At 46.9% G+C, this 13,429-nt stretch overlaps 3 protein-coding genes across 4 annotated transcripts in view; 2 read left to right on the top strand and 1 right to left on the bottom strand.

The window, feature by feature from the left end:
* The window catches only part of LOC128272991 (glypican-6), a 54,016-nt gene extending 51,934 nt beyond the window's left edge, over positions 1–2,082 (top strand). The window contains exons 4-8 of the mRNA XM_053010894.1: positions 26–182; positions 260–526; positions 591–1,318; positions 1,391–1,563; positions 1,632–2,082. Of these exons, the coding sequence (XP_052866854.1) occupies positions 26–182; positions 260–526; positions 591–1,318; positions 1,391–1,563; positions 1,632–2,047 (1,741 nt within the window). The 3' untranslated portion in view covers positions 2,048–2,082. The remainder of the gene's footprint in view (positions 1–25; positions 183–259; positions 527–590; positions 1,319–1,390; positions 1,564–1,631) is intronic.
* Positions 2,083–5,172: 3,090 nt separating this feature from the next.
* On the top strand, positions 5,173–6,245 carry LOC128273311 (uncharacterized). The gene is made up of 2 exons (XM_053011252.1): positions 5,173–5,468; positions 5,554–6,245. Exons 1-2 carry the CDS (start codon positions 5,299–5,301, stop codon positions 5,693–5,695), a joined length of 312 nt encoding a protein of 103 aa, XP_052867212.1. The 5' UTR covers positions 5,173–5,298; the 3' UTR covers positions 5,696–6,245.
* A 1,108-nt stretch (positions 6,246–7,353) lies between these two features.
* Positions 7,354–10,808, bottom strand: LOC128273310 (60S ribosomal protein L3). 2 transcript variants are annotated; one of them, XM_053011250.1, is made up of 6 exons: positions 10,735–10,808; positions 10,166–10,358; positions 9,769–9,937; positions 8,808–8,943; positions 8,055–8,444; positions 7,354–7,823 (listed from the first exon to the last, which is right to left on the bottom strand). In XM_053011250.1, the coding sequence occupies exons 1-6, from the start codon at positions 10,735–10,737 to the stop codon at positions 7,458–7,460; spliced, it is 1,257 nt and encodes a 418-aa protein (XP_052867210.1). In that variant the 5' UTR covers positions 10,738–10,808; the 3' UTR covers positions 7,354–7,457. The 2 variants fall into 2 exon arrangements, with proteins under 2 accessions (XP_052867210.1, XP_052867211.1); XM_053011251.1 differs by lacking the exon at positions 10,735–10,808 and having other exon boundaries at positions 10,166–10,361.
* Between the last annotated feature and the right edge of the window lie 2,621 nt (positions 10,809–13,429).

The raw sequence follows: 13,429 nt of genomic DNA, 5'->3' as shown, positions 1-13,429 counted from the left end.
GTGTTCTTTTCTTCCCCCTTACTAGGTACTTGGGCTGTGTAAGCGAACACATGAAGGAACTGAAACCGTTTGGCGACGTACCGGACAAGCTGTCGGTGCAGATCAAGCGATCGTTCGTGGCGACGCGGACCTACGCCCAAGCGCTAGCGTCAGCCGCTGAAGCGGCCAAGAATATGGTCAACGTAAGTCGCGAGTGTGACCGCCTATCCGCCTAATACATATCTATCTAATTGTTGTTTTGGTTTTCTGTTCCTTTCAGGTGCGACTCTCGGCCGAGTGTACGGCCGCCCTGACCAAGATGAGCACCTGCAATGTGTGCGCCGGCCAAACGCGGAAGCCGTGCGAACCGTACTGTCTGAACGTGGTGAAGGGTTGCTTCCAGAGCTACGAAGAGGTCAGCACCGAGTGGGACACGTTCGTCGGCAAGATGGAGCGCGTCTCGGAGCGGCTGCTAGGACCGTTTAACATCGTCATGGTGGTGGCTCCGATCGACATTAAGATATCCGAAGCCATCATGAACTTTCAGGTGAGGGAGATGAGCTAGCTCAGGAGCGACGAATGCAGGCATAACTTACGTTTCGGTTTTCCAGGAGAACGGTAAGGACATATCGGAGCGCATCTTCCACGGCTGTGGCAAGCCATCACTCGGACGCATGAGACGCTCGAGTGAACCATCGGGGGCGGCGGTGCCAAGCGTATTCGCCGATCCTCATCCGCATCTGTTAACCGCTCATAATCCGCCCCGGCCGGATCAGGTGCTACCATTAGTGGAGCAACGAGACCGCCGATCGGTTGCGCCAGCAGCTGATGAGGAGTCTTCCGATTCGGACTCCCAGTTCACCTTCGAAGAAGAGGGCGAAGACAACGGCGGTGACAACAAGGATGCTGCGGGCGAGGAGGAAAAACACGTCAACAAACGGTCCACTGGCAGTGGGGCCGCTGATTCGACTAGCCAGGAGTTAAAGTACGAACCCCTACAGTTCTCCGACGGCGATGTACAGTTCACCAACAGCAACGGGCCGCCGATGGGTGGCCTGCCCAACCATCACCCAGCGGGCGATGCGAGCGGCGGCGGCGGCGGCGGCAGTGGTCGTCCCAGTCGTCGCAAGAACAAAAATGGCCGCAAGCCATCGACGGAGCAGGACGAGCAGGACAATCAGGAGCCGATGATTGATCGGTTGGTGAAGGACATCCGGCAAAAGGTGCGCGACTCGAAGCGCTTCTGGGCCCAGCTGCCGTACATGCTGTGCAGCAACGAGGAGATTGCGGAACAGAAAATAAACGAGGACACTTGCTGGAACGGCACCGCGATCGACCGGTAAGTGTGGAGTGTGTGCTGTAAGGTGAACTTGATATTTACTGATCTCGCGCGATCTCCACTTCTCCACAGCTACCGGCCCATAGTTCCTCCCGGTGATCCAAGCTATAATCCTGAGTTCTCCAACAGGGTGTATCAGACGAGACCGAGTACCGTCGTGCAGCAGCAGCTTTTTGTGCTACGTACGGCCATCAACCATCTCGGTAACGCGTACGTTGGCCACGATGTAGAGTGGACGGATCAAGGTACGAAGCAGCAGCGGAAAATCCCGTTGAACGCATGTCACTGATCGACCGCTTTCTTTCATTTGCAGAGGACGGCTACTATGGCAGCGGGTCTGGACAGGGCAGCGAAGACTATGAAGATAGTACCGGGTCGGGCATGGGACTGTGGGAAATTGATCTGCGGAACGAGCGCCGGCCCGGTTCCATTGACATTGCCACGTCGGCTATTAATGTTGACGGAGTCACGGTGGATGGCAGCAGCAGTGGCGGCACTCTCGGCGGTGATAACGGGCGGGACCAGCCAAGCAACGAGCTAGACTACACGGGCTCCCGTTCCGGGCTGCCGAATGTATCGGGCGGACCTGGCAGCACCGGCACCGGTACGTCGTCGGATGCGACCGGTTCCCACAAAACGCCCGAGATGTCCATCGAGCGTGCCCTGCTGCAGTTCTTCTTACCAATCGTGATGGCGTGGTTCGGTGGTCTGTTTGCTGATTTGCTGTGATTTGTTCTTCACTCATCGTCTAGCTTGTAAGGACGCTAAGGATGTGGTCCGCATGGGTGCCATGTCGCATGGAGCCGTCACTATCGCGCGGTACTCGCGTGTGGCAATGATTGAGTGACCCTTTGTTCGTTTCGAACAGTTTTCATTTTTCTTTTGTACATTTCACCACCACCAGAGCCAGATCGTTGTATTTATTTTAGTTTTCGATCGAGGGTCGAACGATGCGACATCCCTCCGCGGCGCGCGCGGTTCGATCAGACCGATAGGGTGCGTGTACAGTGCGGGTTTGCGGTTAATTGTTTTTAAAACGAACGCAAACCGCAGCAAACCCGAGCAGCGTTTGCTTATTTTCCACTTTCCTCCTACTCAAGGATCGCCCAACACGTTTTTGAGGGGTGGTCGAAGCCGATCGGCTTCACCGATTCCCGGTACGCTCTTTACCGCCGTGCGTCTTCTCCACGACGATAGGCTGAGTAGCGAACTTTAAGTTAGGTAGTTTAGTATACGACATGTGGCGCAATGCTACGAATGTTTGTTAAGAGAACGAGATCGCGAACGAAAGCAAAGGAACTGTTTCGCCTAGTGTGTGTGTGTGTGTATCATGCTCCCTCCATTCAGTGATTGCCGCCAGCATAAACATGCCGCAGTGATAAGGCAAAGTCCTCCCGTTTTCTTGTCTCTATTGTATGAACGATTCGGTTCGGTTCGTTTCAGATGATCGGTACGTTAATTGACTCGAATCGATCGGAAAAAGAGAGCGCCAGAGTGGGCCAACTACCGCACGAAGGGAGTACCGCACGTGTTGCGGCATAATCGATTTCATTACTAATATGCGTTTAGGCCTTATACGTTTTCCCATCTCTAGTCAAATTGAATAGTTTAAATGTCCCCCAAGCCAGCGCGAACGCGGACTCCCTCTGCTGCTGGTTGAGCAAACCTGGTTCGTATCGTGATCGATTTTCGGCCGATGCCGATCATCTGCATACCGAGTGACAGGCGGAAACATTGGAGCTGGTTGGAGCTTCTGGAACCGCCACTGCCCTCCGTTTGTCACTTATACAGACACACCTCGGGGTGTGCCAAACTGGCGAACATTAGGAAGCTTGCACATGCTTCCACGTGATTAGTTAATATCAAATGAGTGTGTTTAACCCCACTTGTTTAAGAACTGTACATAGCGCATTACAGTAGAACCTACTTAAGTGATAACCTCTAGATAGGACTGAACGTGGGATAAAACCATTGGCATAGTTTATGATTTAATGATCGGCAAATGCAGCTGCACTCAAATGCAAACGTGCAAATAAAGGTGTGCGTGTGTGTGGGTGGGTGGGTGAATGCGAGATACGAATGTAGGAGGGAGCAAAACAGGACGGAAGGAATCAGTAGGAAAAATGTATCTTAAAGAGGGAGCTATGTAACTATTGTTTACGCAGCTTAAAGTGAAAAATGTGAATTTCTGTAAGCGAAGGGAAATATTTATCTTTATTTTAACTGTTTATTATCATCGTGTATCGTATTAGTCTTTGTATTTGAATCAATTCAAGTAGAGTTCTAAAGTGTAATACAAATGCTATTCCGTGCTCTTATTTTCTCTCCTTAACTCAAGCCGCCATTTAGCATCCACTGCAGATGTTTTTTTTAATCACTCCCTTTTTCAAACGAAACTAATTTGTGATGCAACTTTAAATCAAACCCGTCAGTAGCACCATTCACAGTACGGCTATACTTATTCAAGTAAAACTTATTTGTCGAACACATGCGCAACCTCCGAAAAAAGAATCCATATCCACGTTCCCCTTGACCGACATTATGCAGGGGATATGCTAGAAAGACTGGTTAAAGCTCGCGAGACTTTATGCTGGAACGATATGATATGAATCCATCTGAAATTCGGGACAAGTTCGGCGCACTGAAACAGAAATACTTACAATCGAGAGGCACAAATCATGAGACATTTGTATTTTGCGAACAATATTTTAGTTCACGATAGAAAGAAGAACAAAACGTGTACATAAACGACGAAAAACGATGGAACGCGATGGTCAATCGCGAAGGACAATTCGACCTGGTTACCTTCTGCAGGTTCAGGCCGCAATCAATCAACTCGATGGTTGTACCGAATGCCGTTATGAATGCGCCTGTGAAACGCCAGGACTTGTTACGGAGACGACTTATTTAATAAAATGGGCAGCAGTGAAAGTGAGCACATCAGCTCACAGCATTATTACCAACCATCAGAGCGTCAGACGGCCACCTTCCTTCCCCGAGAGTAAACGTGCTAGCAAACGCGGTCAAAGTATGAATGCAGCATGTTTTATAGCGGAAAGATACAGAAGCAAATAACTAAGGATAACAAATTATATTTCAAGCAGAGGTAAATTAACAAAACAGGTAACGAGAGAAAGGCAGCGACAAAGAGACGTGTTTAGTGGAGATATTGACGAATCGAACCGATGTGAACAAAGTGAAAATAAACATTTTTTGTATAAAAAAGATTGGCTTTGCGCAGTATTGCGTTCTTCGTTGGGGTATTTCTCCACTTTTTCGTATACCTTTTTCCGATTTTTTCAACTGTTGTGTTTGAGAAAATATTTGCATGTAGTTTGTTGCGTTATGCATCAATTTATGTTTCACGCTTCATGAATTCTCACTGGATTCGTGGTAATTTTGCCATAGAGGCAGTTAGCATGCTTAAATGATAGCAAAATTGTTCTATTCATTTCACTATCAAAATTGTTATGCTTCGCCCCAAACATAATTAGGAACGTTTAACAAACAAGAATCATATTCAATATCACAAAAACGAATATTTTTAAAATTCTCTTCGATTAGCCCATCAACCTATTGCTATAAACAGCCTTTTAGCGTGATTGATCGCAGCAATTCAGCGCTCTGCCAGGGTACTTTTATCGAAAATTGATCGAATTGTGAAGCTTTAGGGTGGAAATTATTTGCGGAAAAACTATTTTTGAGTTGTTTCTTTTTTAGTAACCGAATATCGTAAAACTTTCTACACTGCTCAGAAGCCTTTCCATTCGCTGAGTTTGTCACAAGTGACAGCAAACCTGCTGAAAGTTTTTTTGGCAGTCAGTACTTACCTTTCCTTTTTTCCCAAGGTGGAGTTGTTTTGTTTTGAGCAAAGCTTTTTACTCACGCGCTTGTTTTGTGAAAGCGGAAATTCGGACTATCGGTCTGTGCGTGCTGCATGTAAACATTGCTGGCTCCCCTTTCGACGATTTCCACCCGAAATGGTTCTGGGACATGTACTCGCGGCAACGGGTGCCTTCGGTATCGTCGCCCTCATCACCATCGGCATACTCGCGTTCGTCAATCAGCAGCGCCTCGAGGATCCGTACAGCCAATCGTCCCGTCGTAATCGTCGCTACGAGTGGAATGGATACGATCCGATGGACGACAGGTACAAAGCGAGACTCTCGCCATGCACACCGAAGTGGCCGATTAAAAATCATCAAAACCATTTTCTACTTTCACGCCACACACAGCGTACCTTGCTCAATCTGTCAGGACCGGATCAGAGACGCGGAAAAGTTCACACTCGCGTGCAAGCATTCCTTCCACACCTCCTGCATCGCAAAATGGTTGCAGACGAAGAACGAATGCCCGAACTGTCGGAAGGCCATTTAATACCTTATGTTTCCAACGCTCAGCCTCCTGTAGTTCGATTGTTCTTTGCCCTTTTGTCATATCATTTCCCAACTGAGTGCTTTACTAACATAAGAAGTTTGATACTCTAAATTAGGTCTTAAGGAAATAATTGGAGAAGGCAGAATTGAAACTCCAGTACCATGGTCGCCCTGCGAGGCGCTGGGTATCGAACGTGATATAAAAAGCAAACGATATGTCGTAGAAACAAATGCAACATACTGCAAAGCTTCGAAACTATATGCTTTCGTCCTGGCGAATCTGAACCATCCGCGTGTCGTAAGCAGAGTACGATGAAAGTGCTCCGTTGGGAAGCGCGACTTATAGATATTGACTTCCGTTTGTCTCGCAATAAAGAACCTTTGAAGGTGTTGCTTAGCGTTAGATAACAACCTAGAACCCTAGTGTGAGCGAATTGGGGAAAGTGCTGTTGCAATTTCATTCCAGTTCTAGATGCTTTGACAAATACTGTAGTTAGGAATTGATCATAGTATGTAACTAATAAAGAATGCGTCACAAGCGTTTTTTTACTCATTTATTTCACGTTAAGTCCGGTTACAGAAAAAGCATTTTCTAAAATATTCGAAGCATTTTTTGTGCCATACATGTTTACAAGCTAGCTGCTGTTGTTCCGCTGGCGGCACATGCGAGCCACATAAATCGCACTCTTTTCGCGGCGGCCCGTTGCCTGGACCCTGCTGGTGTTGCCCGGTGCTATTTGCTCGTCCCTGCGGCGCTTCCAACTGGCGATTACTTGCGATTACCAGTAACACTCCACCTACCATTCCAATAACGAGGGCACCAATAAGTTGGTAAAGCATCGCAGTGTTCAGTTCGGAGTGGGTTATTGGCAATTGAATGTGCAGAGAGCTAACTGTTGATCAAACTCGCACTGGACGATCGCACTATTGGTAATCTTGGTTTAATCAAAATCAACGTTTTCCAGCGATTCCTGTCGCCGACTATCTAAGCCAACAACTTTGTTGCTTTCCGTGAAACAACGCGAAGAGCTTAAGCTGCGTTGGCCGCAAGCAAAGTCAATTTAGCTGTACGAAGTCTGAGCAATTGATTTTTTTTTTGGGAGCTGTCATTTTGCGGCAACACACGCATTTTCACTTTTATTTGGAGTTGATACGAGGCCACGGCAATGCAATAATGTTGGTTATTGCGGCAGCATTTGTTTGCATTGCATTCTTGTAAGTCCCTTGACAAGCATTTTACCCTTAACGAAGCATTTTAACGATACTATCGCTCCGACTTCATACAGCTAAATCGTCTTTGTCCGTAAGACAATCCTTGACATAGCTGTATTCGTAGTGCGTGTGTTTATATTCGTAGATTCGCATGTGCATCAGATTAATCAACTTATCAGGCAATCAGATTAATCCACAGATGAACAGATAAGAATGTGTGAATTAACAGATAAGATTGGGCTGATTGACGAATACCCCCTTAAATATGACATAGAATTGGCAAATTTAAAATGCTTGGTCGAATGTATTCAAAGTTTAATTTTTCCACGAAAATCGTATATCGAATGGACCTATAATGTTTCCACCTTCTGAGGTTGTAAACCAAAAGCTAGCAAAAATTCATTATAATACAAAAAGCCATCTACGAATAAGAATAAACGACCATAATTTCAAGATTGCTCTTTACATGATAACAAAGAGCACAAATTGAAGTTTATTTTCCAAATATTAAGCAACATACATGAAGAGGTAAATTGCATCTTTTCCACTTTTTAAGCCGATGGCTTGGCAGCGGCGGCGGCAGCAGCAGCGGCCGCAGCCTGGGCCTTTTCCTCGCGAATGCGGTCCTTCTTGAGCACACCGTAGTAGGCGCGCTTGTCGGCCGGCGTCTGGAAGCGACCATGACCCACCTTCGACGAGGTGTCGATGAACTTGAGTTTGATCTGCTCCAGAGCCGAGCGCTTGGTATGCACCAGGAGCGACTTGCGCAGCGTGATGACGCGCCGCTTGGCGCCAATGCAGCATCCCTTGATCATCAGGAAATCCTGGTTGATCTCTCCGTAGAACGGGAAGCCACCCATCGGCGTGATCGTCTTCTCGGTATTATCGTACTCGGTGGTGCCACTGTTCTTGACAACCTGCAAATGGAAAGAAAGTCAACACGGAGACGGTTAAAACATTGGCTATAATCACAAACCATCAACGGATAACGCTGGATGTATGATTTTCATCAGTCCTATCATTATGTACACACAATGTTTCATCTGAATTTGTAGTATTTAAATGATGTCGGCTACATAAAGATTATCATCACATAGAAAATACAACACATAAGGCCGTGCGAGAAGTCCTAACAATGAAAATATTACCTTGCCATCCTTGGAGTGAATACCGGCTCCGATGCGGTAGATCTTCTTGTTTAGCTCCGTGCGGTGATGGTAACCCTTCTGACCGGCGCGAGCAACGGTAAAGGCGACACGGGACGGATGCCAAGCGCCGATACAAGCAACCTTACGCAGACCCTTGTGCGTCTTGCGCGGCAGCTTCTTCGTGTGCCAACGGCTAGTCACACCCTTGAAGCCCTTACCCTTGGTTACGGCCACGCAGTCAATCATCTCGTCCTGCGAGAACACCTGCGAAACCGGGAATGGCTTTTCCAGATGCTCCTTCACCCAGTTAACCTTATCCTCGACCGTTCCACCGTTCAGCTGGATCTCGATAATGTGTGCCTTCTTCTGGCCTTGTTTGATCAACCGGATCTATCAGAAAGCGGGATAAATATAATTAAACTTTATTAAACAGAAACAAGAAATGGGATGGCGCGCTTTTTTGTCGCGAATGATCTGTGGACAGTATGGTTTATCTCCGTGATCATCGCCCAATGGGACGAAGGTACAACGAAGGTCAAGGAATATACCGTCCATCGCCGCGCAGTCCTCCGGAGAGGAAGGGGCAATATGATCTGCGACACCGAGGAACAACCATGGATTAAACTACCATCGCCGGCCCCCGAAAACGTTAACGGATTACGATGCACCCGAAGGTGCACCGTACACGTTGAGGTAACGGTAATGTCGCTCGACTAAAGCTCAATGTTTTCAACAGTTTGCTGCTTTGCTTACCTGCGAGTGAGCGATGACACGGATGAACTTGCAGTAGCGAACCATCTTCTTGAACGTGTCCTCGATCGACTTCTTGCCCAGATCGTCAGTCCACTTCTTCGAAGCCTTTGTGAAGGCCTTCTTCTTGCTCGCATGCCTTCAAAGTGCAGAATAGAAACCATAGTTGACGACAAGAGACCTTTCTGTCTGACGGTGGAAAGCCAAGCCCTTTCGACGATGAGTTGTACACCAGAACGGCACAAAATGCAGCAGTGTGACCGGCGGGTGACGCATTACGAGACGGAAAGAAAAACCAGGGAACCGGCCTCTTCACCCCATGAGGAATGCGTGCAGAGCTGTCTTGCTTAGCGCTAGCAGTTATTCCATCAGTAGGGAGAGCGGAGAACATCATGTTCCCTCGGCATGCTCACCAGCAACTCTTGGCTCGGGGAAAAAGACCGCCGGAAGAATGAGGCGCATATGTTGTGTTTTACTCAATCCCTTTGCCGAGCGTGGCTCACATGACCATTTGATAAAGCCCTCTTGCAACGATCGAAGGACTGATGGTTGTTTCGATTAGAACGGCTGACTATGATTCACACTAAATCTAGTTTCAATGCTTCTTCCACACCTTCCCTTCATATCGAGTGCGCTCGCAAATGAAAAACAGACAACGATTGCAGTAGGCGAAACGAAACATCAACGCATACTTTTTCTTCGATGTGAGAAAATAATACCAGCAAAGAAATCAGAAGGAAAGCAGCAATAAGAAGCTTCGAACAGGAAAGGTTCAGACATCTTGCCGTGCAAGAAAATCTTCATCATATGTTCTCTGACCGGTACTTTTTCTTTTCAGTAAGCAACACATCGCGTCGGGATATGCGATGGGGTAGCTTTTCGCCCTTGCAATAGTCGTAGTTTTGCTCTGCGTAATACGCTCAAAGTCTAACCTTTTCCTTGACACACAAGTAATTCAACGTACCAGTTCTTGTAGAAGCGACGACGGCACTCCTCCGACAAGTGCTGGGCCCAAACGTGGCAAAGAGCACGTGGTCCGAACGGAGTTTCGATGTAGCCAACGGCTCCAACGACCACGAGGGGCGGCGTTTCAAGGATGGTAACCGCTTCCAGCACCTCCTTCTTGTTGATCTCTGCAATACAGAAAAAAATCGTTGTTCAGTGCTTTCGTCTTTAAGCGATTGGTTATGTCGCACTAAAATCGTTTGATGCCGCTGTCAGACAGCCCTAGTTCTAAACTGGTTTGTAATCAAGGATTATTCAGAAATAACCGTAAACATATAATAATCATCATGAAGAACGGGAGCAGCATCGAAACATTTCAGTAGGCACACCGAAGAAAACATGTTTCAGAGACTTACTTGAGCCCGGACGGTCGGCTTCCCGGACGACGTGCGTCATGCCGGCTTTGTAGGCGAGGAACGCGGTCAGGTGGACCGGCTTCGTGGGGTCATCCTTCGGGAATGCCTTTATTCTGCCCTGGTGCCGAGAAGCACGCTTCTTCGGGTAAAATGCCATAGAGCCATGGCGTGGCGCAGAAAACTTACGATGAGACTGTGGGGAGCAGCAATGGAAAAAAAAAAGTGAGGTTAAGGATCATCATGTGTAACGCACATGTGGCGTGGCACCGAACGTGATGGTGATTTAAGTGCAAACTAATCATGTTATTCGATTAATTTTGTACATTACTATCGTGAAATGACAGATTGCAAACTATTCATCTTATTAATCGATCGATTCATCGAAAAACGTACTTTTACAAGGCATCTAGAAGGGAAAAGTGCTGCGAACTCTGCACTATTTCTCTTGAGAAAAACAATATGTTCATTTTGTGCGTATTAAGTAGAGAACAAGGACCATTTAGACGAAATCTAATTATCGCGCACATGTTGTAATCTAATGAATTAAAACCAGTTAAACTTTTACTCACCATCCTCAGACACAAATACGTCCTCCTTCCACGAGGTACAAATGCGGAAAAGAAGGGTTTTGCTGCTGCTACGCACGACGTTAATGCGGATGTCGACCGACCGAATGTCGAACGTCACGGGTCGTCAAGGTTCATAGGTTTTTATGTCGACCGTTTTTCGAAACGAAATTGAACAACCTTGCCAAACAAATGCGGGTTTTCAATAAAAAGCAATTTTAATATTATTGCCAAATATTTCCATCGGAACTATAAAAGTAATCGCAAGATAACCGAGCTTTATCAGGAACTAAATCTAAAAACGGGAGAATCTAAATGAATGCGCCGTTAGCACGCGGTGATGATAGCGTTTATGATTGAATTTGGCTTCATCTTATAAAAGATATGTGGTCTGTTACGAAAATATCCCAAATTTTTTATTTTGTTCAAAAAATATCTTAATATTTTTCGATGGTTGTACGCATAACCCATTTCGGGTCGGGGAATTGTTTGGATGAATGATGATGAATGATCTCTTAACACGTCCTTAACTCAACTCGGCGATCCAAATATTCACAGTAACCGGTGTGAGTTGTATTGGAAGAGGATGTAATCAATGCTGCCGCCATGTTATGAAGCACCGTCAAGAACTTAAGTTCCTCTAAGGCCAAGGCCACATCTTGTCACTCCTCATCTTGGCTCCTAGCCTTCATTCTATCTTCCACGGCCGTTACTCTATTGTCCATGTCACTGATAAGTGACGCCAGCGAGCGGCGCAAGAGGGCGCTGCCGCCAGTCGAGAGGACGCTCGGTCCAGGTGTGAAGTACGGATGACAAACGACACGGATCGAGCGTTCTGCAGAGACGAGTACGAATCAGAACGGCAAAGCCGTAACTAGTAAAAATTCTTACAGGAGTAAATTTGTACAAGTTTATGGGTAGAGCCCAAAATAAAAACAGTTTATTCGCGACAGTCCATGTTACTCAATTTCTTCTGCAGCACTGCGAGCTCGTGCCGCAACCTTTCCTCAACCGTTGATTCTTCAACCGTTGCAATTGGACTAAACGCGCGTTGCTGGCTCCTAGTAGTTGTCCCCACGTTAGCTTCTATGGCCACTATTCTATTCTCGAGGTTACTAATTTTCTTCTGCAACACTGCGATCTCGTGCCGAATCCGTTCCGCGACATCTCGTGTTATCATGTTTGATCCTGATAGAAATAATACAGGTAACTTTATTGGATCAGCTCACAAACGACAACAATTCTACTTACGGGGTGCCTCGTTGGCAATTTCAACGTGCTCAAAGTCTGTTCCGCCCCTTTTTTAAGAACGAGAAGGATTTACGCACTTGTGTGATTTTCGGCTTTATTCACTTTTTTATCCAGGCCGAACGTACGCAGCAGGATTCGACAGGACCGCGCAGCTGACAACTTCGACAGTGCTGCCAAAACTGCCTTTCTGTTTCACTCCGTATATCAGGGCGGATCGCGCGATCGAGACATCCGTTCAAAATGTCCGCTACTTAAGACGTTCAAATTGGCCGTTATACATGGTGCCGCTAGGATTGCAATGCAAAACATGTAACAACGAATAACGAATAACAACATGAAACCCTGAATAAGCTTTGATGAGCCTTTGTTCACTGGGGTTTCAATCCTATTCAACGAAGGACATACTATTGAGCCAGGATCGCATTTAAAATGCGTTCACTTTCATCCGCCAACGTGTGTGTATCTCGCTAGAACCGGTGGTCGTGCAATAACGTATAATGGCAACGTATAACGCAAAAGGATTTCCAATGGCGCCAAAAGGTGTCCCGCACAAAAAGTGTTGCATTTCTGCATTTCCACCTTTCCACGTGCATTTCGATGTGGGTGTGTGTGCGTGATCGTGTGCGATCGCGACGAGAGAACGGAAGAGAAAAGAGAAAACATCGACTATCTCGCTCTAGCGTCAGTTTCGGTTAAGAAAGGTAAGGTTCAAAAGTCAGGTTGCGTTTTCGTTCGGGTAATATTTTAGTACTGTTTAGTACTTTGCGTACAAAAGTAAAGTCGAAGTCAAATGAATAATTTTCACTGGCTTGCCGGCGACGGACGTGCGCGCGCGCTTTCCCGTCGAATTTACGTGTTTTCCGATTCCGGTTAAAGGTGCTCGCTTCGCAGTGATTTCGTGCGGATTCCGTGTTCCAGGTTCCGAGATACACCCAACGGTCATCCGAAAAACACCGATCGGAACGGATTGCCCTCAGATTCAGAGCCATTTCACGGTGAGCGTTCGGTTGTGCGCCGTTGTGTCCCGACGTTCCGTGGTCCGTTCTTCCTGCTTCAATCGAGTAACAGAAAACGGGGAAAACAACGAACGGGTTACGGTCGGCTTGCCGGTCTCGGTCCGGCTGCACGCATTTTCGAGCACATTCGTGACGGCGGGATCTTCAAATTGGATCCGATTACAGGGCTGTGGCATTGTGTGTGTGTGTGTCTCGGATTTAGGGTTTCGCCCGATGGCTCAACCGAAAATTGAAGCAAAACAAATGCACTTGTGCGTCGGGATCTTGTGAAGTACCATCGTGAAGTTTGATCGTTGATCGTATGAGTTATGTGCTGTGGTGCGGTACGATGCGTTGTGGTTCAAGGTTTTCTTCCTTAAATATCTGCCCATCCGGGTGCGTGTTCTTCGACCGAAGGAGCTGAGCTACTGGTTTTTTTGGGTGGCCTACCT

Source organism: Anopheles cruzii, chromosome 3 (genome assembly GCF_943734635.1).
Source record: "Anopheles cruzii chromosome 3, idAnoCruzAS_RS32_06, whole genome shotgun sequence".
In the NCBI taxonomy this organism is placed as follows: Eukaryota; Metazoa; Arthropoda; class Insecta; order Diptera; family Culicidae; genus Anopheles; species Anopheles cruzii.
This window is presented reverse-complemented; position numbering and strand designations above follow the sequence as displayed.

What these genes read in the sequence shown, in the direction of transcription:
- LOC128273311 (XM_053011252.1), top strand. Translation starts at nt 5,299, where the DNA reads ATGGTTCTGGGACATGTACTCGCGGCAACGGGTGCCTTCGGTATCGTC. An exon ending in TACGATCCGATGGACGACAG is followed by an intron (nt 5,469 to 5,553) that starts GTACAAAGCGAG and finishes CGCCACACACAG; the next exon opens with CGTACCTTGCTCAATCTGTC.
- LOC128273310 (XM_053011250.1), bottom strand. An exon ending in AGCCGACCGTCCGGGCTCAA is followed by an intron (nt 9,938 to 10,165) that starts GTAAGTCTCTGA and finishes TCTGTATTGCAG; the next exon opens with AGATCAACAAGAAGGAGGTG. An exon ending in TTCACTCCAAGGATGGCAAG is followed by an intron (nt 7,824 to 8,054) that starts GTAATATTTTCA and finishes TTCCATTTGCAG; the next exon opens with GTTGTCAAGAACAGTGGCAC.